Below are 23,314 nucleotides of genomic sequence, written 5' to 3'. Positions count from 1 at the left end.
GGTTAGTTCCAGCGGCCTAAGCTGTGGAACCTGGCCCAGACCCTTGAGGCTATTGTTCATTGTTCCGGGCAGATCTCCATCGGCTCGGTTGATGAAATCCTCGTCCATCGGTACAAGAGACCCCGAGGCTGGTTGGTACTATTGTAGATTGTTCATTCAATCCATCTCGGATTTAGTTTCTGCTAGAGGAATATCTCGTATCCCCTTCAGCAGTATCAGAAGACATTGATCCAACGATGGAATCCCGCGCATAACGATGGCGTTGTCTCTACCGTTAACAACCGTCGCAAACCGCAATCGACATTAGGAAATCATGCCGTCACCAAAAAAAAAAACCCATCGTGAGCTTGAAGATGATCAAGGATAAATTTTAGCCAATCTGAGCACGGATTTCATTTCCCGTGATACCTACATACCTAGAATCACAACTTGACCAATACGCTCCTGGAAGAAAACTCTAGAGCATTATCGATTCAAACAGGTTCCATTAGAATGTTTGAATCACAAAATTGGCGACAATTTGCAAAAGCGCAGCCCATATTCATCTACTAATCCTGCCACGGGCATCTATCTCCGTCAACGTTGCATCATTTTACCTTATCAGCAAACTTGGCTCATCAACCTTGAACGACTTCGCTTTGCGCTCAACCGACACATCATCAACACCATCAACACCGTCGATTTCCGCATTCTTGAGCTACAATCTCTCGGCTAGGCTTTAGCAAAGCGCGTTCGAGATACAAAGCATCTCTTCTGCCTGTGGTCCTTCAGGGCTGTGGTTGAATGCATGTCGCACAAAGAAGGGCGCCTCAAGGATGAGGTAAGGTGCTGGTTCTGAAATACTTCGAGCAGCTGGCTGACAATGGGAACTAGGGCTCGAGGGTCCAAGTCATAGCTGCGGGAGCAGTAGCAGGTTTGGTTTCTAGGTGAGTTTCCTTTATCTCCTGCCCTCTTCGAACAATGATAGCCAGTACTGATATTAACTGATCTCTAGATTCGTTGTTGCTCCCCTCGATGTCGTCAAGATCCGTCTCCAACTCCAGCCTCATTCTCTGTCCGATCCCGTAGCAGCTTTGCGCGACGCACCGGCTTATCGAGGAGCATTCGCGACCCTGAAACACATCCTCAAGCATGAAGGTTTGACAGGCCTGTGGAAGGGTAATGTTCCTGCAGAGCTTATGTATGTATGCTATGGTGCCGTACAATTCACAACATACCGCTCGGCGACCCTGTTCCTCCGAACGGCATTTCCCTCAAGGTTGCCCGATGCTGCCGAAAGTTTTATTGCTGGTGCTGCCTCTGGTGCTGCTGCCACCACCGTCACATATCCTCTCGATTTGTTAAGAACACGATTCGCAGCTCAGGGCCGACACCGTGTTTACCAATCGCTGCGCAGTGCCGTCTGGGATATAAAACGCGATGAGGGTTGGCGCGGCTTTTTTAGAGGCATTGGGCCTGGACTAGGCCAAATCATACCCTTCATGGGCATCTTTTTCGTCACTTATGAATCCCTTAGAACGTCTCTAGAGGGATTGCACATGCCATGGGGCAGCGGAGATGCTACTGCTGGCATGTGTGCCAGCATTTTATCCAAAACAGCTGTATTCCCTCTCGATCTTGTACGAAAGCGTATTCAGGTGCAGGGGCCAGCGCGGCAGCAATACATCTACCAAAACATTCCCGAGTACGCCACGGCACGGAGCGCACTTTTAACGATATTACGCACAGAAGGTTTCCGCGGGTTGTACAAGGGCCTGACTATCAGTCTTCTCAAATCAGCCCCTGCGAGCGCTGTCACTCTCTGGACATATGAACAGAGCTTGAATTTGATGCTCGATTGGGATTCGGGCAGTAAGGAGACCATCCCCAATGAATTATAGACTATAACAAGACTTGATAGATTCGTCATGACGCAGTATGTCGTCCAATCATCTAATCCTACTTGCGCAGTTTCTATTCTACTGTAGCACCTTGACTCTTCCCTGGAGACTACTTCGCAAGCGCAAGAGCAGCATTTTTTGCGTCTGCTCGCTCAATGCACTCTTCGATAACCTGCCAGAATTTGGCAGTGTCGACTCCCCGAGGAATTCTAACACCTTGTTGACCTGGCGGAAGCAACTTGGCCAACGTGCGACCTGTCTGCTTACCCTTCTTAGCCTCTTCAAACGTGCCCTCAGTTATGACAGTGACTTCGAAGCGTTCATCATGCTCAGGGGGCTGACTGTGCTTGGCGTCCCACTCGAAGAAGGGAATCTCATTTTCGGTGCCAATAAGTACAGCAGCAACGGCAATAGGATCATGCAGAGGGGGTCCAGCGGTAATACCGAAGGTGTCACTAAATTGTTAATCGAAGGAGCGCATGTCATTGTCTGTGTCAACTTACGCATATGTTTGAGCAAAGAAGTAAAGGAGCTCAACAAGCATGGTACGGAGAGTTGTCTTCCCGGGACCTGTCCGCTCAGCATCGGGGCCGTACAGCAGCATCTCTCTCACCTCCGATGTCGCCAACACCTGATGGCTGAGATCGAGGGGCACAATCGTAGTTTTGGCAGCGATCTCTTTGGTATGGAACACCGTAGCAGCAGCTTCTGGGTCAACGAGGATGTTGAACTCAGCCCAAGGCGTGTAGTTTCCGATTCTAGGGTGACCATCAACTTCGCCGAGCGGTGCATCTGAGAAATTATCGCCAATAGAGCCTCCCATAAGACTGACACCCTTGATGTGACTGATAAGCTCTGGATAAGCACGGAGCAGAGCCCCGACGTTCGTCAGCGCACCCGTTGCAACAATCCACGCTGTACCAGCGGGTTGAGCACGGAGAGCCTCCGCCATCGCCTCAACAGCCGGGATAGGGGAGGGGGTTACGAGTGGCTCAGGAAGAAGGTCGGTGCCATCTAAGCCAGAAACACCGTGGATATCCGTTGGCGCATGAAGGGCAGGACGTTCAAGAGCCTTACCCAGGCCGATATACAGAGGAATATCGTGCATACCAATGGCGGTGAGAATGGAGGCAGCATTATGCGTAGTGTTTCTGATCACACGTTAACAAGCTGTTCTTAATGACATTGTCGTAAAGTCAAGATTGGTTTGGATAACTTACTCAAGAGATGCATTGCCAAAGACCGTTGAGACACCAAGCAATCTGATCTGAGGATGATAAGCTGCCAGAAGAATAGCGAAAGCGTCCTATCAAGAAACTTAGTAACTGCTGAGCGCTATTATGAGACATGAAGAGAAAAGAAAACAAAAACAAAAACATCACCGAGTCCCGCAGCAGAACTAAGAAGTTGTATGAGATACAAGGCTATAAGCACCGTTTTTTTATACGTACATCATGACCTGGATCACAATCCAGCCAAACAGGAACCTGACCTTCAGACATTATGGAACAGACAGATAAAAGGCACGGTGTCAAGAAAATCCCAGGTTTCAGCCTCAATGCAAGAAAGGATAAAGTGACAGAATAGGGTGGGATGGGGATCAAGTTCACTTGACCAACTGAGGGAAATACGATTCTGTAGGTGAGTTGTTGAAGTTGTGACGTTCCCACAAACCGAGAGACTCTTTTATCATGGTGGACGCTGAAACAGTTTGGCTTACCTAGGTACGGTACGTCGTAGTGGGGTGTTTTCCCCTCACTTTGTTGGTTTTAGATTGTCACCGAGCAATTCTGACTTAACTAACAACTTGGCGCGAGCTAACAAGGCCAAACAGCTTCCTCTTAAAGCAGGTGGTTATGGCCCAGGAGACGATTGATGGGTCTTTTGCTTCCACAGTAAGTGTGACTTGAAAAGTTGAATAAGCATTACGTTAAGGTACCTATGCAATCCTAACTACAGCACCTGGGGTATCAAGCCTCGGCTTTGTGCCGACTAAGATATGTTTCATGATAGGTATGCTACCAGAGAACCTCATGCCGTTCATCATGACTTCTTGCGCGCTTCCATAACCCGCAGTACATCTGCAGCATTATTAGCATCACCCTTTCTCTTCTTCGGGCCTCGCTTTCGTTTTGATTGCCCTCCTTTTGATTGCCCCTCGCCCTCGTCATCCTTGTCTCCCCAGGTTGAAAGCTTGACCTTGCTATCGTCGAAATCTTCTTCGTCGGCAAACCGACTAGTACCGAAGCCCATATCGAGATCTTCATCATCGCGATCCGCCATCTGTAGGAGCCTCCTTCTCTTTTCCTCCATCGCCTCACTCTTCATTCCTTCAGTTTGGCCGTCGTCATCGTCGTCGTCATCTTCTTCAGCATGATCCCTGGCGTTATTGAGAGGATTGAGAGCCGCTGCTCGCTTGATCGCTGCCATGATGGCGGGATCTGACATAGAAGGCGCTTTGCTCTGCTCCTCTGACACTAGACCTGTCTTTGCTCCCTGGAAGTAATTTCGATGCGCTTGTGGTTTTGGTGGCGGTTGCATCGATGGATTAGCAATACCCCCCTCATCCATTCTTTCTTGTTCCATCTTCTTCGAATCTTCATTCGCACCAGAGTCTGAACCTGAATCGTCTATCCCAGCTAGTGGATCGTAATCATCACCCACGCCGTCAAAGATGTCGATGTCTTCGTCCTCCTCGGGCTCCTCCTTTTTCCTGTATTGTTCTGGAACCTCCATGCCAAGCGGCTTTGAATTTTTGTCTGGCATGAGAAGTCCGATCCGATCGCCTTCATCAATTTCCTTAGTGCCAGGCTGAACTTTCCGAACCTTCCTCTTTTCATGTCCATCTTCATCCACAATGATTAAAACCTCTCGTCCTTTGCTGTCTCTCTCTATTCGCGATCCTGCCTTCTGTTTGACACCAACCTTCTTGAAACGGTCGCCAAGCACATTCCCTTGCTGTGCTTTGGCAGCTTCTCTCGCCGCCTTTAATTCTGCAAGAATTTGATTGCGTGTACGTTTCTTCCCAGGTGCCAGTGATACTGTCGATAGTTGGCCTTTCTTTTTTGTCTCGGTTCTTTCTTTGGGCACCACTTGGACTTCCTGCTCTTCCAGCTGTTCAAATTCATCGTCCACGTCAATCTCGGTTGCGGGCTCATCTGTGGGTTGTTGTTCGGCTCCGTCTTTCTTTTCTCCATATATATCTTCTCCACGCCGGATTCGTTGGAGGAGCTTAAAGTCGAGTCCTTTAACTAGATGCGTGCTACTTAAATCGCCTCCTGCAATCTCGAATCGACGGTTCTCAAATGTGTCCTGGTCGATCTCCTCATTCTTGAGCTGTTCTTCAAGGTCTTTGAGTTGTTGTTCCCGATCGTCCTTTGTTTCATCGTCACGTTCTTTCGACCGGTCGATGTAGCCCGAGGCGAGCTTGACGCCTTTTGGATCGTAAGATTTGAACTTCTTTTGAGGTCGAACCGCGTTGTTCCGCACAGCCATTTGTCGCGCAAAGTCCGCTTGAGCACCCCCTAGAGCGCGCCTGTATTGATTGATCAGAGATTTCGTCCTTAGGAGTGCAGAAGTACTTACGGTGTCATTGGGATGCTCGATCGTTGCCTTGAACCGAGCGCATTCCCGGTGCCTGTGGATGATGAGCCTGTGGGTGTACCATTTTGACTATCAGAGTTCTTCTTTGCATTCGCAGCCAACAGTTTACGGAATTGTTCGTTATTCATCGCAGCGGCAAACACCCATAGAAGGATATAATCGGTAAATGGAATTAAATGGTTTTGATCCGAGGATTCAGATGGAACTCCAGCCCGGCTCGAGGTGGCTAGTGCTTGTGGCTATGCAAGCCTCATCACGGGTTATCGTGTTCATTCGCGTTTCGATACTCCACTTTACGCGCTTTTGACATCATTCAGTCTTCTTGATGTTTGTGTGACAACTGACTTCATCGCCACAACGCCAGTGTTGAAGCATTATCGTTTCCAACAGTTGTGTTGAACCCTTCCCTGCATATCCTGTCTCTCATTATCAAACCTACGTCCGAGGCTGAGTTGTGATGGTCGAACTCTGTCAACTGGCGCATCACAATCGCCACTACCATTATCGTTAAGATTATCACATCAGCGAGCTGATCAGCAAGACAACGAGAATGGGGAGTGTTCTTGAGAAAAACTCCTCGCAAGTGAGAAAGCGTATCGAAACGCACAAATTTGAAGACGAAGGAGGGGAGGAATACGAGGGCAGTGAATTCAATGGGTTCAACGACTATTTCAGGCGCAAGAAGATCAAGCTTCAAAACCTCGATGCTGAAATACGAGCCAACTCGGACAAACCCCAAATATTCAAAGGGATTGTCGTCCATGTTACTGGGTATACCCAACCACCATTACATGTGTATGCTCGTTTTCTCCTCCTGGATAGGGTTCTCTTGCTGACAAAATTTAGTCTTCATCGTGAGATTGTGCAGCATGGTGGTGGGTTTCTTCAATACCTGGATTCGAAAACAATGGCGACTCACATCGTTGCCTCGACGCTCCCCCCTAAGAAATCTGTCGACTTCAGCCGGTACCGAATTGTTAAACCGGCATGGATCATTGAATCTATCAAGGCTGGGCAAATTCTCCCGTGGTCTAACTATCGGGTTCTGGACGAAGGACCAAGGCAAAAAGTTCTCAAGTTCGACGGCGATAGCGGTCTGTCACCGTCAACTCCTCTTTCGAAACAAGGCTATCGTGAACAAACAGAGAACAGTTTCTACGCGAATCAATTTAAAGCATCTTCCTTCCCTAGCCAGTCTCTAAGTCAAGCTGCTGAGAAGGCTCGGACCCCTGTTCGTCCTACCAATGGTGTAGACACGACACCTATAATGGCAGATGCCATTAGCTCTTGCATTAAGAAGCCAGTAGCTCCCCCAAGTGTCTCTCCTAAGGATCAACCAGTTGTGGCTTCACTGGACTTAGAGACAACTGATGGCGAAATGTTGGGACCTGAAACAGGAATTCTTCCTGTGCCTGTAGCACAATCCACACACACACACCCGGACACTTCGAAGCCATTGACATCCGAGGAGCATAATGCAATGTTATTGTCTGACCCCAGGCTAAGGAAGTCCTCAACGGCCAACCCGGATTTTCTTAGACAGTTTTACTCCGAAAGTCGACTACATCATCTCTCGACATGGAAAGCCGAGCTGAAATCGAAGATGCAACGGCTTGCTGCAGAAAAGGGCCAATCTTGTCCACACGCCAAGAAGCGACTTTTCCCAAGACGATACGTCATGCATGTTGACTTTGACAGCTTCTTCTGTGCGGTTTCATTAAAGAAAAGTCCCGAGTATATCGATAAGCCAGCTGTCGTCGCCCACAGCACAGGTTCAGGGTCGGAAATTGCAAGCTGCAACTATCCTGCACGAGACTTTGGCGTCAAAAATGGGATGTGGATGAAATCGGCACTTGAAATGTGCCCCGAACTGAAGGTGCTCCCCTATGATTTTCCTGCATACGAAGAAGCGAGCCGTCTGTTTTATGAATCAATCCTAGAAATTGGCGGCTTGGTGCAGAGTGTGAGTATTGATGAGGCTCTCGTGGACATAACGCCAATCGTTTTGACAAGTTCCAACTCTGAGGGCACGAGCTCTGATGCAGAAAACACGGCTTGGGAGCATGACATGGCAGACAAGCTTGCAACGGATCTTCGCGACAAGGTCAAATCTGTGACGGGTTGCCATGTTTCGGTCGGCATTGGAGCAAACATACTACAAGCCAAAGTGGCGCTTCGGAAAGCGAAACCTGCAGGTCAATATCAACTGAAACCTGAAAATGTCTTGCACATAATGGGGGATCTCAAAGTGGATCAGCTTCCTGGAGTTGCCCGGAGTATCGGTGGGAAGCTTGAGGATATCGGTGTTACTCACGTTAAAGACCTGCGGGAGGTTTCGAAAGAGCGCCTCACGTCAATTCTTGGACCTAAAACAGGCGAGAAACTCTGGGAATATGCTCGTGGTATTGATCGCTCAGAAGTTGGAGAACAACCACCTCGAAAATCCGTCTCAGCGGAAGTTAACTGGGGCATCCGATTCATTAGCCAGCCGGAAGCAGAAGAATTCGTCTATAATTTGTGCAAGGAGCTTGAGAAAAGACTCTCGAGTGAAAATGTTAAAGGACGCCAGTTAACGATGAAGATCATGAGAAGAGCGATAGACGCTCCTCTGGACCCTCCAAAATCACTAGGGCACGGTAAATGCGACACATTCAACAAGAGCATTACCTTCGGGGTAGCCACCAATGATGGGCAAGCAATCGGCAAGGAGGCCGTCAATATTCTACGGTCTTATAAATTTAGCCCTGGTGATTTGCGTGGACTGGGAGTACAAATGACGAAGCTGGAACCTGTCAAATTTAACTTTGCGGCCCCTGGCGGTAGCCAGAAAAAGTTGGCTTTCGGGACTTTTACAAAGCCATCACCAGCCAGGGAGGCTTCCTCAACGGAGCAAATTGACGAGATCGAGAGCCCTGGAAAACAGAGGCAGACATCGAGCCGTGATATTTGCCAGGATCCTATCGCTGATGATCCATTGACACCTCGAAAGCAAAGGGTCCATCCTGCTATGGCATTGACCAAGGCCAGCGACGATGACGTGAAAGCAAAGACACCTCTGAATGTTTCTGGAACCCAGTTCATCATTCCTGGTAACGTGGACGCCACCATCCTCGCAGAACTTCCCAACAGCATTCGCCATAAATTGATGGCTCAGGGGTCACGAATATCAGATATCCGCATCGAGTCTCCTATAACCGAATCAAGATCCCAGGGCTCCATGCCATCTGACGCATGCCCAACTCAAGTTGATCCAGAGGTTTTCAATGCGTTACCGGATGAAGTGAAGACCGAGATCCTGGCCACTTACGGACGAAAAACCAGACAAACGACACCGCTCAAATCCCCACACAAGGATAGTGCAACGGAATCGAGGAAATCCTCTACTCCATCGAAACGTGGTCGACCACGGGGGTTATTTGGCAAAGCTCAGCGGCAACGGGATGCACAAGCTGGTCTTTTACAAACCAACTTCCGTTCGTTGAATCAAGTCGGTGACGCCTTCGAGGATGAAGATATTGAAGAGCTGGATCCAGAATTTCTCGCCGAGCTACCTGAAGAAATGCGAAAAGAGGTCATCGAGGAACATAGAAAGCGCCAGAGAGCCAGAGAGACAAGTCTGGAAACACCTTTGCGTAGGAACAGCACGCCCGACCCTGAAGGGCTATTGCCAGGTGGCCAGTGTAGAATCCAATTTCCTGTAGTGCCACGCAAGATCTCATTTTCTACCTCGGGAGTTACCTCGACGCGGGAGATTAAAGATATGATAGATGCTTGGCATTCAGAAACAAGAAGGTTGGGCCCGCACCGCCGGGACTTAGCGGTTCTGGAAGATTTTCTAGTAAAGGTGATCCAGGAAGAACGCGATTTGGAAAAAGCAACCAAGTTGGTCAAGTGGTTGGATGTGATAGTTGAGCAGGATGGTAGAAGGGGGCGAGGACAGGAAGTTTGGAGACGATCCGTTGAAGCTATCAAAGTGATTGTGCAAGATGCTGTAAAGCAACTAGCCATGGCTCCATTGAAGCTCTGAAAAACGTTGGGTTGCATACAGGAAACTATGACCATAGATTATAATCATATACCCCCTTTTCATGATTTTCCATATTTTGCTCCTGGATTCTCCTCAGTGTCAACATGTTTTTATATGTCAGATCGATAAGAGAGACATTCCAAATATGATAGTCAACACAAACAAGCCCCTGGGTATTTGGTTGATGGCAACTCCATCTGGCGTATCCCCTCCCTCTGCAAGTTCGTACACGCTCAACTTCAACGGCCCGCCACAAACCTGAGACGAATTGCCTTCACATGAGTTCTCGCATTCTCCGTCATTGAGTCGGACTGAAAGACTCGACAAATATGGCGCACACCAGCATTCTCTGTTGGCGAAATCCATTAGAAAGTTTTAGAAATCAGAACGCTCAAAGCATACCTTGACCATTCGAGTCCAGCGTACTTATATTGTGTACCATTCGAGGCACAGAACTCGAGACAAATGGGCACTGTCATCTTGCCTGCCATTACAAGGTGGGAGCCGCCGGTCAGAGCCCGCTCCTGCGCCGAATCCTGTATCTGCATGGTCTCATTGTAGCAGCCATGGTATCTGTACCGCCCAGACTCTCTATATATGTCCGGGACTGTTCCATTGGACGCAAGCATTTCTTGTGACTTGCAGAACGAGACAGTCGTCAGCAGCAGTGCAACTGTTCTGGAGACCTTGACCATATTTGACAATCAAGTTGTGCTTATGAATCTCGGGTCTAGGTTGAGCTACGGCCACAACGAAGGGAAAGTGACACGAAAACACAATTCAAAGAATACAAGAAGACACAAAAATAACTTCGTTTAAAAACCACTTTCCATTTATGAGGAGCGGTGGGGGCGTTTCTACGTGGTAATGCAACCACTGGAATGCACAGAGACATTGCTGGATTCCCCAACTCGGCGATGACCATGGTTTAACCCGGAGAGTGCCGGAAATTCGATTTATTCAAGTCTCTTAAAATATGGCTCGTCAATTGATCTCGGTGACCATCAGCTCATACCATGGTTGCCTTTAGAGATGATGACAGCACCTTGCATACCTACGAGAAAGGTGGCCCAATCTATAATTGCCAAACCCATATTGCGAGACTATTTCGGTTAAGGAGCCAAATAATATATGTAGCGCCCAAGACTGCCTAGTTCTTGGGTCTACAGTGACCTTAATGGAGGCAATAGGTAATGGGCTGCCTTAGAACTGGTCCTTAGGTCAGCTCTGCCAGCAGAGAAGTCACCATGAGAGTGAAAGTACGGGACTTCAAAATGAAATGTTGACTGTGCCATCTTCGAGCTTCCAGTTAACTGACCCAGCATAAATGCTACCTAACTGATACTTATCTCTCTTTGTTGTCGCGGCACCCTCTTCATGTATAGTAAGAGATGAGCTTCGAGTATTGTATTTCCATGGATAAGGTATGCGAATTTTAAGAAACAGTCTGATGATACAACTATTCAACTTAACAGGAAGTCTGTATGTCGGATAGGATCAAACATTTGGCAGGCTTCGTCGTACCTACTTGTTAGCAGCATCGATATATCGGGCTTTATGAGGGTGTCTTTAGGCAGCCTCCAGTTTCTTTAGCTTGTTAATCTTCAACTGCTTGGTCTACATAGAGAGCCTCTCCAGAAGTATTAACAAATGCAAAAAAGACCTCTATACTCTATCGGAGGTTTCATCAGAATGTGGGGAAAGCAACATTAAATCCGGGGTAATTTTCGTTCATCGGAATCGGTATGTGGAGGAATTACCGAACCGAAGCCTGGACCTCATTTACACCTTCAAGATTCTGGAGATCATCTCGGTGCATCTTCTGCCGACAGCTAGTTCGATATGGAACGGTCATTGCTTCCCATGCATTACAAAAGAAGACGGGGGGCCTGGGCATCCAGGGAGGAAGAGAAATGACGAACCAGCCACTTGTACTTCACCATCATGCGTCCTTTCAAGGCTATCATTGTGTCGCTCTTACAAATTTCTTCTGCCTCGTTAAGCGCATCAAGATCGACGTCAAAACCATGTCGAAACGTGGCTCCGTCATTCTGGCCAGATGGAATTGCTGTAGATACAAGTTACAACCCCAAGACATCCAAGCTCAGCAGTTTCACCCTCAACTCAAAATCCCGCGTTGCCACAGTTGATTACGGGACTGAGCGTGCTGGGTTACCCTTCTTTGAGGTCCTCGACCTGGATAAGCCGATCCAAGTTGAGTTGAGATTCAGTGAGGCTTTCATTTACCTCAAAGAGCCGTGGTCAGATGGCCCCTATCTTTTTAACACGGGTCAGGCAAATAGCTTTCGAGTCGAAACCTTCAATATCACACAACCAGGTTGTTACAAATCAAGATTCGTTCAGGGGGGGCAACGGTGGCAAGCCCTTCGGCTTCTGACCGACAGTTTCGTGACTATCAGAAACGTGGGGCTTGAGTCGACCATCAACACAGTTGAAGTTCGAGACCTTCCCGGTGCCTTCTCCTGCAGTGACAACATTTTGAACGACATCTGGAAGCTTGGTGCTCGGGCAACGATTGATTCGTGCTTGGGAAAGTCTACACAGCCTGCAGTATGGCAGATTGATCCCAACAACGGTGCATATGTTGCCAATCAACGCCCAGCAATGACCATTGAAGGCCATTCTTTCGCTAACTATACACTGGAGTTCGATGCGTTCATCGACCGAGGAGGACTCTGGTGGGCAGTGGTATAATATACAACTCTTGTCTCAATGCGATATTCCTGACTAACAAGCCCCCAGGCGCAACCGTTGGCATTAGATGGCCTCCACATTCAGTTAACTGGAGAAATGCCTTCCAGGTCGTCCTTCGCCAACACCAACAACACTGTGACGCCCCCAAACACTCTGCTGCTAGCCAGTGGATTTGGATTTGTCAACCAGACCACTTTGCCATCTTATATCTTGGCTTCGACCAAGATTCCATTCTCAGTGAAGAAAAAGACCTGGCACCGCATCAAGACAGTGCTTGGCGGAAAAGGAAAGCTAGAGATTTCAGTCGATGGACGAGAAGTTCTAAAGGTCGACTTGACAAATTACGCCCCTGGAGGAAAACCTGTATCTACAATTGGGCCTTTCGGTTTTGGTGCCTGGCAAGATCAAGCAGCATATTTCAGGAATGCCATTGCCTATGATACTGAAAACAAATCTGTGATATACAGGAACCCTTTGACCAGCCCAGAAACGCTAGTTGAGTACGGGACGCAGGAAAACCTGGGTACTGTTTGCCTTGATGGCCCCAAAAGAGATCGTCTTGTTTGGTTGGGCGATTTCTACCATACATCTCGCATCATCGGGGCCAGTACGGGTGGATTCAATTATACCAGAGGTACTTTCGACTTTTTGCTGCAAACTCAAATCCGCAGTGGGCAAATAGCCATAGCCCCCTATCTTGGGTATGACCCTACCAAAACTGGGACTCTTTCGTTAGAAAGAGTCTACGGTCTGGACGATTATCAGCTCTTGGGCTTCCTCGCATTCGCCCACTACATCCGGCAGACAAACGACATCCAATACGCGAGGAAGACTTGGGCCCAATGGGAAAAGCAGCTGTCGTGGCTCGCCAGCAATATCAACTCTACAAGCGGCCTTGCTGACTTCGGCTTTACCTTTCTCGGTGCTGCCCAGGGAGGGTCCTTGGGCTCTTGTGCCACAGTCGAGACCCTCAATGCTGCTGCAGACATCGCCGAAGCAATTGGCAAGAAAACTTCTTCAGAGTACCGTAAGTTGGCGACCGGCTTGGCACGATCGATCAACCAGAAACTATGGAACAAATCCCTGGGGACCTATGGCTATGCCCTGGGAGACCTAAATACCTCCTCAGTAGCTGGTACTGCTTTCTGCCTCTCATCTCATGTGGCGTCAAAGGAACGAGCAGTGTCTGCTGTTGCAGCCCTTGACGAGTTAGAGCTTGGTCTGGGTTACAAAGATCGTTCGACTCTCGATGATCACGATACCGAGACTAAGATCTCTCCTAACACTAACGGGCTGCTCCTCCAGGCCATTATGGCCGCCGAGGACTGGGGCAGGGCAGCCAAGCTGATATACAACGTCTGGGGTGCAATGTTGAAAGACCCTGAGACAAGGAGCGGCGCAAGTTGGGAGTATCTCACACCTGCTGGTCAGCCAGGCTTGGGTGCTTTCACTAGCCTGGGCCACCCGTGGGGAGGCGCCGCAACCTACATCCTTACTGAATGGGTCGCTGGGTTGCGAAGTGCTGATGGTGTTCAGGGCTTTGGGTACAAGAACTGGGTGGTGAACCCAGAGCTTGGAGCTCACATGGGTCTTTCTCATGCGAGAGCAAAGGTTCCTCTATATCCATCAGGAGAACTCGAAGTCAAATGGTCTATCAAGTCAAAGAAAATGTCCGTTCAGATAAAGGCACCCCCTGAGACAAAGGGTGTTTTCTGGATTGGCAAGATGAAGAAAACGCTGGAAAACGATTCAAGCTATCGATTCACTATTCAATTGTAGATATTTGATTGTGGCGTTGATGGGGATATTAGCCTCCAAAAAACTAAGCCATTCTAACACCTATTCTGGGGATTTGTCGGCAAGGAGGAATGCATCATATTGATAAGAAGACTCTCTCTCGTTAGTCTCGAGATTCCAGTGGCCAACAGACAAGTCAGGATCTTGATGTTATGGAAGTCAGAATGAGAGCAATTATCCAAACTAAAGTTCCCTCAATATGTAAAATGGACGATGTTTGCGGATTTTGTTATCAAACATTAGTTGTGGCTCCGCACACTACTCCGCAAATCTCCAGTCTACCACCGATTTGGAAGGTAGGTTGCCTGCTAGCCTTAATAGCTTGGTGGTACCCTTACTTTCGTCCCACCACCTCTCCTCTTCAGTTCTCTCTTCTCCTCCTCCACACCTATCTAACACGTCCATCGTCACTATCACCGAGTTTGATCTCGAGCGCGCTTCGGTATTGCTTACCTGGCTCAATATTCTCGCGCATTGCCGTTGTTCAGCTATCACAGGACACCTCCTAAGCACCTCCGCATTTTGCGACAAACTTTTTGCGCCTCCTACAAAGCCCCTCCAAGTCAATCATCATGACCTCCTTCATCGACTATTCAAAGAACACCAGGTCGAAGAATTACCATGGATCCGGTTCATTTGCCACCTTTATGATCATCGCCCGTAAGTTGACCGTACGTGACCAATTTATCGCACTCGCGCTGATCCTATATCTCTAGCTGTGTGCTTCTTCCTGGGCATCCTTTTTGCCTCATTCCCTTACGACTTCCCTCTTCTATGGACCAAGGCTCCTGTGCCCGATAACTTCTTTGATCATCTCGAAACACATTTGAAGTTTGTACACCAGTCTCCGGCGCTCATTAGCCGTATCCTCCACATTGTCATCTCTATCGGCTTCATCGGTTTCTTCATTAAGCTCTTCCGCCCCAGCGAGGCCAACTTCCTGTTTGACGGCGCGTCCCTCATTCTCTACCTGATTGGTTTCGGTGTCTACGTCGCCAACATTGTCAAGGCTCTCCGAAGTGTTAGTGCCGAGATCTGGACCAACGACGGCTTCGATGGCAAGACTCATGAGGGCGAGAGCGGCGAGCTTATTCTTGGTCGTGAGGACAGCTTGAAGGTTCTTTCGGCCAGCAATACCATTCTTGCCCTTGTCCTTGTTGGAATCCTCGTTCTGCAAGTCGGCGAGTGGTATGCTGAGAAGAAGGAGGCTGATGACGCCGCCGCTGTCGATGCCAAGGAGGCCTCGGAGAAGAAGGAGGGTTCCCCTAGCAAGGCCTCCGCCAAGAAGAAGCAGTAAAATGCTTTTCCAGTGTAGCATCGCAATGTCAGGGTTCACGACTTCTGGGTTCGGGTGGTTATCTGGATAAGTGGGTTGATTGCACACAAATGCACTGGTCATTGTAACTTGTAAATCATTAATCGACATCCCGTGTGCTACCGAGTTGTTACTCTGTTCTGCATTCCGATCTAACACAACTTCACCATCTTGTGGAATGATACGAAGGGATGAACTCTATCATCATGAGCTCTCGTACCAATTATTTCAGGAGGCATACGCGAATATACAGATCCGGGAAGTAGTGTGGATCGCAGTCGGGTTTCGGTACCAAGCAATATTCAATCTCATTAAGCATAAAAACACACGCGGGAGCCAACACGACCCCTCATTTTCTAACTCTGACAACGCCGTCTATTTCGAGCCTTCGATGGATTATTGCACACCACATTATTACACGAATCATACAGACATTTTCATCGCAATCGTCTTGTGAGGGTCGTAGCCCTTAATGGTGAAATCTTCTGCTTTCCATCCGTCGATACTTCCGCCCTTTTCGCGAGAAATTTCCAACTCGGGGAAGTTTCGTGGCTCACGCTCTAATTGAGTGTTGAGGGCATCAACGTGATCAAGGTACACATGAGCATCACCCATGACATGAGTAAGACTTCCAGGAACTAGTTCACAAACATGGGCAAGCATGTGGGTCAACAGCGCGTAGCTGGCAATGTTGAAGGGAACTCCCAAGCCCATATCGCAAGACCTTTGATATAGCTGACAATGAAGATGGCCCTGAGGCTTAGTTCCTGAGTCATCATCCTTGCTCCGAGGATAGGAGACGTAGAACTGCGCGAACATGTGGCAAGGTGGGAGAACCATCTTCTTCATATCGGCAGGGTTCCAAGCAGAAAGAACCAGGCGGCGGTCGTAAGGATTAGTTCGTAGTTTGTGAATGATCTCAGCAAGCTGGTCTACACCCTGACCTGTGTAATCCGTCTTTGCATCAATATACTCGGCACCAAAATGTCGCCATTGGAAGCCATACACGGGACCGAGATCGCCGATCTCACGATGATTGAGGCCGAGGTTGTCAAGAAATTCGCGAGATCCATTGCCGTCCCATATTTTGATTCCAGCTTCACTGAGGCTGTTAGAAGAAGTGTTGCCTTCGATGAACCACAAGAGCTCGGCAATGACTGCTCGGGTGAAGACACGCTTTGTAGTAAGGAGAGGAAGAATGGGGATTCCGTTCTTATTCAGCGAGAATTTTAGGGGCCGAGGAGCGAAGATAGAGTATGTACCAGTGCCTGTGCTATATGGATGGTTAGAGTGCTGCCTAGCAATAGATATTGCGTTCTCTTACCGGTCCGGTCGACGCTCGCCGCTTTCAAGGATTTCTCGGACAAGATCAAGATATTGATTCTCTTCGTGGTTGATCGACTTTGAGCCGTTCGAAGGCTTTGAATCCTCGGTATTCTGTGTCATGGTCATACTGAGAGTGAGTATTGTGGTTGCTGCTTGGGAATGATTGTGTCCAGGTGTATTGAAATCCTAGGCAATCAGATTCCCGAGACCAGATGAAATCAATTAAACTTGCTGTCGCGTCATGTCGCGTAAACGCGTTCTCCCCACTGCCCCACCATCTCCCGGGAGTTGGTGGAGAATATTTTAACCGAACCGAATATCAGTATGCGAAGGTGAGTGAGTACGTGCGTTGTCCAGCTCACGAGAGATGCTTTCTCAGGTACAGGGTCATACGTGGCAAAGCAATATACTAGAAAATATACTGAGCACATAAATTAGCTTAGGATTAATCTGAACTTCCAATGCAATGATCAAGAGCAAGGAATAGCCCAAATTGTAGCAGGGAAGTTGGAGAATACTGGTCGTTTCTTGACCGAGCGACTTGGTGCTGTTTTCGACGCCGGTTGATATGAAAATAGTGCCTGAGATGGTTGTTTGGCAGACCGTGAGGTTCTTGTTGAGGAAGCTTTCCACCTTTGCAGAATTTTACCCTTGACTACCCAGGTAGGTTATATCTCCTGGTCTTTGGTTGATGGACCGGTGTCGGAGTGGGTAATCTTATCAATCAGTGATCAGCTTGCAGGACGCTAGTCAGAAAACTTCCCAAAGGGGTCAAGGTTCAATCCATGTGTCCATATTACAGGGTAATTCCAATTGATCACCGAGATCAACTTTGCAAATGGATCCGTTTGACCCAGAGCACTAACTAATCAGACAGTATTGAGGAGTCCCCTTCGTCCCCTGCTGAACCACAATTATACGAGACAAACGTAAGAGAACCCTTGAAACATTCAGCTCCAAGGTGTGCACGTTCGATCTGATAAAGGAATCGATATCGTGATTGGTTGGAATTTTATAAAAGCGGGCGATCTGATGTCACATGCAGAAATGTCAAGATTTTCTCTTTGGGGCCTGGTGCCCGAAAACGACTCTCACAGCAAGCATCTCTGCGTGACGGTTCACCTTGCAAATTCGCAGCACAGGGCAGCGATTATATGTCACAGGCATTTCCCACAAAGCCGCATTGCAATTGACAGATCGGCTTGCCCTGTGGCTGCGAGGACATCATATTCTTCCAATCCTCGTTTACCGAATTTCGGCGGTTGTTCCACTGACTGCGACTGCGCTTCAGCGACGTATAGCACAGCTATATCCGATGCATCCCGCACCCTAAACTTCTCAAATTTGTCTGCTTGTCAACCACCTAGGTAGCTTCTGGCTGCTGCTCGGCGATACATCGAATTCAGAGGCACCAAGCGCCCCGAAACTGCAGCCTTAGTCTCTATTTACCTTGCCTACCTCTACTAGGTACCTTACTGGACCCATCCTCCGATCGCGTATATTATCACTGGAGTGCCCCTCCTTCAAAGCTTTTTGGCAATACCTACTAGGTGGTAGCCACGACACCGCTTTCCAACACTCCCTGTCGACGCTCAATAGGGTGCTCAATACTATACGTCGTTCCTCTTCGCCCGTAAATTCTTCTGTCGAGACCGCGTTTGATTAGCGCCACCGCTTCGATGGAGCCTAGTCCTGTAGCTGTGGAGGTTGCTAGCCATGCGCCCAACTTCTCCCTCAAGGAAAAGACGGCGCTTATGGAGGCATTCGAAGACGTACTATGCGGATCGGTATGTGGCTTCACTTGAGCCAGTTCTTCGAATACTGACTTTCATCAGTTTGCTGGCGCTGTGGGCAAATACATCGAGTATCCGTTCGATACGGTCAAAGTGCGGTTACAAAGTCAGCCCGACCATCTTCCATTGAGATATTCTGGTCCATTGGATTGCTTCCGGCAGTCTATCAAAAGTGATGGAGTTTTGGGGCTGTATCGTGGCATTACAGCTCCTTTGGTGGGTGCTGCAGCAGAAACAAGCAGTCTATTTCTATTCGAGAGTCTTGGTCGTGAATTACTGTTCACGAGCAGCCTAGTTTCCCGAGAACAAGGACTCTCACTGCCATATCTCTGGCTGACAGGTGCATTTTCTGGAGCTTTCACTTCGTTTGTCCTTACTCCAATTGAGCTTGTCAAGTGTAGGATTCAAGCTCCCATGTCGGCTGATGGATCTGCCGGCCCTCCTCTCCGCCCTATACCTGTCATCAAGCAAGTTTTCCGCCATGAAGGCCTTCTGGGCTTTTGGCATGGTCAGCTCGGGACACTGATTCGAGAGGCTGGTGGCGGTTCTGCCTGGTTTGGTGCCAAGGAGACAGTAACAAGCATGTTCTACCAGCTCAAGACGAAGACCGCGAAGTCAGCAACAGAAAAGCAGATAATTCTTGATACACCCTTACCGTTCTGGCAGCAAGCGATTGCTGGCGCATCAGCGGGTGTGTCGTACAACTTCCTCTTCTTTCCTGCAGATACTATCAAATCACGCATGCAAACCTCGACTGTCAGTGATCTACGCCAACGACGAACATTCTGGAAAGAAGGAGCGATGCTTTGGAAACAACATGGGATACGAGGCATGTATCGTGGTTGCGGTATTACATGCCTCCGATCTGCACCAAGCTCTGCCTTCATATTCATGGTTTATGATGGGATGAAGCGACACTTTCCTTTTTGATGATAATAAAAGAAAACTGGTTGAGGTGATGTGTGTCATAGATCGAGTTTCATTACTACTTGGAAACGAAATTTTATCTACGGATAGCAGCGACTGGTCAAAGCATCTATGGAGTTCAAGTTTTGGTTTGATATCATGTCGATGAGTGAATTAGAGCATCAATAGAGGGTGTGTATCTGTTCATCTTGGGGTCGAAGGAAGATAGCAAGGACGATGCTTTTGATTTCAGGGAATAGAGCGAGTTTGGCCTTGAAACAACACAAACGCAACAATATATAACAGTCCATATTTATAGACCAATACTCATGACTTATGCATAACTACATTCATCATAAGCTGTGCTTACTCGTCCTTTGCTTCCTTGGTCTTCAAGTCCCAGTTGTTCAAATGACCGATAGTAGTGCACAGATAGGTCGCAAAGCTGAGCCAGCCGAGGTAGGGAACTTGACTCCACGCAGCAACGGAATCAATGGAACTGTAGAGGTAAGTGAGGTAGCCGTTGACGCCGAGCAGGGTCACAATGTCAACCGACGCTTCAATTGGTCGATACAAGCCGAAGAAGAGGGGGGTCCAAATAAGGTTGAGGCCGAGTTGAATTGAGTAGAGCGTCATTGCACGTCGAGTGTTCACGATAGTCTCAGGGCTTGAGAAGGGAGAAAGACCAATGTCAGCAACTCGGTAGGCGGCATAGCCCATGAGACTGAGAAGGGTTAGTTATGAACATCAATCATTTAGCCTGGCAATCCTGACCCGTAGAGGACGGTCCAGACAGGGCCAAACAGCCATGGCGGAGGTTGAACCGAAGGTTTCTTGAGAGCAAGATAGGTCTTCTGAGTCTCTAAAACCAGACAATGAATCAGTCAATAGTGTTCGATTGATATGGATGTGAAGGTCAACCCACGAGTGGCACTGAAGCCAACGGCTGTCCCAAGGCCAATGGGCAGCAAGACTGATAGTGCGGGCTTCAGGAAGACCGCGTCGGGCAGTGTGAGCGCCGGAATATATGTAGTCATGATGAGCACTTTACTGTAGACGATCTTATTGGGAATAGATGACAGATGAGCAGAAAACATTAAATTTAAAGAATCACAGTTGCATGATAAAGTCAAACAACTGAAGGGCAATGACGTAATCCATTTTTCGGAGGGACATATCCAATGCCGAGGCCCGGAGTTGTCAGATCATTAATTAGGTGTAGAGTGGGCTGACTGATTCAAAACTCAGATGCAGAACATATAATGGCTCTGTCACGATCGAATTAAATGCCATGAATCTACGGAGTGTACAGAGTAGAACTGTCAATGCTTCTCGGTAGCGAACTGGCTACTCAAACGAGACAAGGGGAAATTTCTTGCAACTCGTCTCTAAGCAACGAATGGTAGCTACACTCTCCACCGCAAATTGTTACCTAGGTATCCAATGGATCCAATTATCAAAGTACTGGTAACCAGCTGGGCCAATGATCAGCCCCAAATCTCAGGGGCTTGGGTCTTGATTTACGCGTGAGAATGGTGCATTGTGGCTGACTTAACCGCGTCTTAGTGCACTGACCACATGTTTAATTGATCGTGGCCCGCAGGTCGCGTTTCTACGCGACTTCAACACGTCTTATGCCATATCGTGGCGCGAAGCGCCCTGAGTACCCAAATGGGGCTCCATTCTTAATATTCGACGCAGGACAATCTGCAGCTGCTTTCGGCAAGCACTCCTCTTGCAACTTCCAGACCTTCACAACCCTATACCACTGATTATTGGAAAGTGCTCGGCTTACAACTCTGCATATCTACACAAGTTGGAAGGAACCATTCTAGTCATGGCTCGAGCAACACTAGGAAAGAGAGCCCGCGGCATTGATGAAACTGGTGAGTCTCCGCCGGCGGAAGGAAACAAGAGCCCTTCTTTGCTAATATTATAATTCAAGATATGCCCTGCCTTGTGGCTACTCCCACGAAACGAAGTCGCCGTCTTGCAAGGACTGTTTCATACAACGACGAGAACCAAGATCCTGCATACTCTCCCTTCGACGATGATGAAGAAAACGACATATTGGCTGAGCTCCCTGCTCGGAACCGAAAGTCTCCCTCACAAGCATCCACAAAGCAGAATCCCGTTACACCCTCGACGCCCCGACATCGAGATGCACTCTCGGTGCCTCCTACGACGCCTCGGCATGCTGTCATGTCGGCAGGCAAACTCTTCAAGCGACTCACACCACAAACACCACTCTCACCAAGCACCATACAAACCATTTACCATTCAGCACGACAATTGTTTGCCCGTGGAGCTGAGCCTGGCCAACTTATCGGCCGAGATGCAGAACGAAATCAGGTAATGGAATTCCTCGGACGAAGCTCTTCGCCTGCCCCCAACGGTTGCCTATATGTGAGCGGTCCACCAGGCACGGGCAAAAGTGCCATGATTACCGAGATAAGTCGACAGTTTGCCAACCACAAAGGCGTCATGTCTGCATATGTCAATTGCATGAGTGTCAAATCTTCTAAAGATCTCTACACCACACTTCTCGGCGCGCTTGGCCAAGGTTTCGACTCTTCCGAGGCAGATGCGATTTCCAGCTTGCAGGCTATGTTCGTGCCCAAGACACAGTCGGCTACCGTCTATCTTGTGACCCTAGATGAGATCGACCATATTTTAACGATGGGTCTGGAAAGTCTATATCGCGTGTTTGAGTGGTCGCTACAAAAGAACTCATGCCTGATTCTTGTCGGTATTGCCAACGCCCTGGACTTGACCGATCGTTTCCTTCCTCGACTCAAGGCCAAGAACCTGAAGCCTGATCTATTGCCATTCCTGCCCTATACCGCAGCCCAGGTCAAGAATATCATCACTATGAGACTCAGGTCCCTGATGCCGGCTGATGGAAAGGAGGGTCACGTGCCATTCATTCACCCTGCTGCTATTGAACTCTGCTCCCGCAAGGTTTCGAGTCAGACTGGGGACCTTCGCAAAGCCTTCGAGATTTGTCGCCGTGCACTTGACTTGATCGAGACCGAAACGCGTCAGAAGTACGAGGAAGAAGCGAGGGAAGAACTGCTACAGATGACCCCTTCGAAACGACCTCTTGGGGAAAACATCAACGGCGCATCCGGTGGCTCAAAAACCGTGTTTCAGCTAATGGCGAACTCTTTGAAGGCTCTCACAGCAGAAACTGCGCCCCGGGCATCGATCGGACATCTGAATAAAATTACAGCAGCAGCTTTCAGCAACGGAACGACCCAACGACTCAAGGCACTTAACCTCCAGCAGAAGGCAGCACTCTGTGCCTTGATAGCTTATGAGAAACGAACTCGAGCTGCCGCTAAGATGGCCAACAACGGCTCCACACCTTCCAAAAAGAAGTTTTTGGCACCAACTATCAAGACTTTATTCGATGCTTACTGTCAGCTCTGTACCCGCGATTCGGTTCTGCACCCTTTATCGAGTTCTGAATTCCGCGAGGTTGCCGGCAGTCTCGAAACATTGGGGTTAGTCAACGCATCCGATGGAAAGAACGGAAGCCTTGCGGCACCACAAACACCCAGCAAACGAGGTCGCAAGACTCTTGCTGCAAGTGGAGATGAGCGGAGAATCACGAGCTGCGTTGCAGAAAAAGAGATCGAATCTGTAGCCGACGGCGCTGGCGCAGGCATCCTAAAAAGTATTTTGAGTGGAGAAGCATTGGATTAAACTGCCTAAAGCATTCAACGGACAGGTATAATGGCATAGCACTGAATGGCGTTTTGGCTTGAGTTATTAACGATGGGTTCTCTTCATCATTGTCTTGTATCACACTGGGCCCAGAGGTAACGTGGGTCTGGACGGGCTTCCAGAACTCTTTGGATGGATAATGATACCATGTACCTATGTAATTGTAGTTTGAGATGTGTTTGAGTCGCAGCATAGGATTGATCGGCGTGGACGACCGGACTGG

The 23,314-nt window shown here is 48.6% G+C and overlaps 11 protein-coding genes across 11 annotated transcripts; 6 read left to right on the top strand and 5 right to left on the bottom strand.

The window, feature by feature from the left end:
• Positions 1-787: 787 nt before the first annotated feature.
• FPRO_00920 (uncharacterized protein) lies at positions 788-1,880 on the top strand (the record flags this gene model as incomplete). Its single annotated transcript, XM_031221081.1, has 3 exons — positions 788-820; positions 874-926; positions 995-1,880. 3 exons carry the CDS (start codon positions 788-790, stop codon positions 1,878-1,880), a joined length of 972 nt encoding a protein of 323 aa, XP_031075552.1.
• Positions 1,881-1,989: 109 nt separating this feature from the next.
• FPRO_00921 (uncharacterized protein) lies at positions 1,990-3,382 on the bottom strand (the record flags this gene model as incomplete). Its single annotated transcript, XM_031221070.1, has 4 exons — positions 1,990-2,335; positions 2,384-3,031; positions 3,101-3,186; positions 3,332-3,382. The coding sequence occupies 4 exons, from the start codon at positions 3,380-3,382 to the stop codon at positions 1,990-1,992; spliced, it is 1,131 nt and encodes a 376-aa protein (XP_031075551.1).
• A 541-nt stretch (positions 3,383-3,923) lies between these two features.
• FPRO_00922 (uncharacterized protein) lies at positions 3,924-5,611 on the bottom strand (the record flags this gene model as incomplete). Its single annotated transcript, XM_031221059.1, has 2 exons — positions 3,924-5,415; positions 5,466-5,611. The coding sequence occupies 2 exons, from the start codon at positions 5,609-5,611 to the stop codon at positions 3,924-3,926; spliced, it is 1,638 nt and encodes a 545-aa protein (XP_031075550.1).
• Positions 5,612-6,033: 422 nt separating this feature from the next.
• On the top strand, positions 6,034-9,510 carry FPRO_00923 (putative DNA repair protein MUS-42; the record flags this gene model as incomplete). The annotated part of the gene is made up of 2 exons (XM_031221048.1): positions 6,034-6,278; positions 6,330-9,510. 2 exons carry the CDS (start codon positions 6,034-6,036, stop codon positions 9,508-9,510), a joined length of 3,426 nt encoding a protein of 1,141 aa, XP_031075549.1.
• Positions 9,511-9,627: 117 nt separating this feature from the next.
• Positions 9,628-10,058, bottom strand: FPRO_00924 (uncharacterized protein; the record flags this gene model as incomplete). The annotated part of the gene is made up of 2 exons (XM_031221037.1): positions 9,628-9,859; positions 9,913-10,058. The coding sequence occupies 2 exons, from the start codon at positions 10,056-10,058 to the stop codon at positions 9,628-9,630; spliced, it is 378 nt and encodes a 125-aa protein (XP_031075548.1).
• Positions 10,059-11,454: 1,396 nt separating this feature from the next.
• On the top strand, positions 11,455-14,004 carry FPRO_00925 (uncharacterized protein; the record flags this gene model as incomplete). The annotated part of the gene is made up of 2 exons (XM_031221026.1): positions 11,455-12,219; positions 12,274-14,004. 2 exons carry the CDS (start codon positions 11,455-11,457, stop codon positions 14,002-14,004), a joined length of 2,496 nt encoding a protein of 831 aa, XP_031075547.1.
• A 590-nt stretch (positions 14,005-14,594) lies between these two features.
• FPRO_00926 (uncharacterized protein) lies at positions 14,595-15,319 on the top strand (the record flags this gene model as incomplete). The annotated part of the gene is made up of 2 exons (XM_031221015.1): positions 14,595-14,682; positions 14,739-15,319. The coding sequence occupies 2 exons, from the start codon at positions 14,595-14,597 to the stop codon at positions 15,317-15,319; spliced, it is 669 nt and encodes a 222-aa protein (XP_031075546.1).
• Positions 15,320-15,760: 441 nt separating this feature from the next.
• Positions 15,761-16,789, bottom strand: FPRO_00927 (putative CDC21-thymidylate synthase; the record flags this gene model as incomplete). Its single annotated transcript, XM_031221003.1, has 2 exons — positions 15,761-16,610; positions 16,662-16,789. 2 exons carry the CDS (start codon positions 16,787-16,789, stop codon positions 15,761-15,763), a joined length of 978 nt encoding a protein of 325 aa, XP_031075545.1.
• A 1,553-nt stretch (positions 16,790-18,342) lies between these two features.
• On the top strand, positions 18,343-19,386 carry FPRO_00928 (putative mitochondrial amino acid transporter ARG-13; the record flags this gene model as incomplete). The annotated part of the gene is made up of 2 exons (XM_031220992.1): positions 18,343-18,450; positions 18,499-19,386. The coding sequence occupies 2 exons, from the start codon at positions 18,343-18,345 to the stop codon at positions 19,384-19,386; spliced, it is 996 nt and encodes a 331-aa protein (XP_031075544.1).
• A 342-nt stretch (positions 19,387-19,728) lies between these two features.
• On the bottom strand, positions 19,729-20,399 carry FPRO_00929 (uncharacterized protein; the record flags this gene model as incomplete). Its single annotated transcript, XM_031220981.1, has 3 exons — positions 19,729-20,086; positions 20,137-20,224; positions 20,288-20,399. 3 exons carry the CDS (start codon positions 20,397-20,399, stop codon positions 19,729-19,731), a joined length of 558 nt encoding a protein of 185 aa, XP_031075543.1.
• An 800-nt stretch (positions 20,400-21,199) lies between these two features.
• On the top strand, positions 21,200-23,070 carry FPRO_00930 (uncharacterized protein; the record flags this gene model as incomplete). The annotated part of the gene is made up of 2 exons (XM_031220970.1): positions 21,200-21,248; positions 21,308-23,070. 2 exons carry the CDS (start codon positions 21,200-21,202, stop codon positions 23,068-23,070), a joined length of 1,812 nt encoding a protein of 603 aa, XP_031075542.1.
• Positions 23,071-23,314: the final 244 nt, after the last annotated feature.

Source organism: Fusarium proliferatum (genome assembly GCF_900067095.1).
Source record: "Fusarium proliferatum ET1 genome assembly, contig: FPRO_scaffold001, whole genome shotgun sequence".
Lineage (NCBI taxonomy): Eukaryota > Fungi > Ascomycota > Sordariomycetes > Hypocreales > Nectriaceae > Fusarium > Fusarium proliferatum.
The sequence above is the reverse complement of the archived record's forward strand: the minus strand, read 5'-3'. Positions and strand labels throughout refer to the sequence as shown.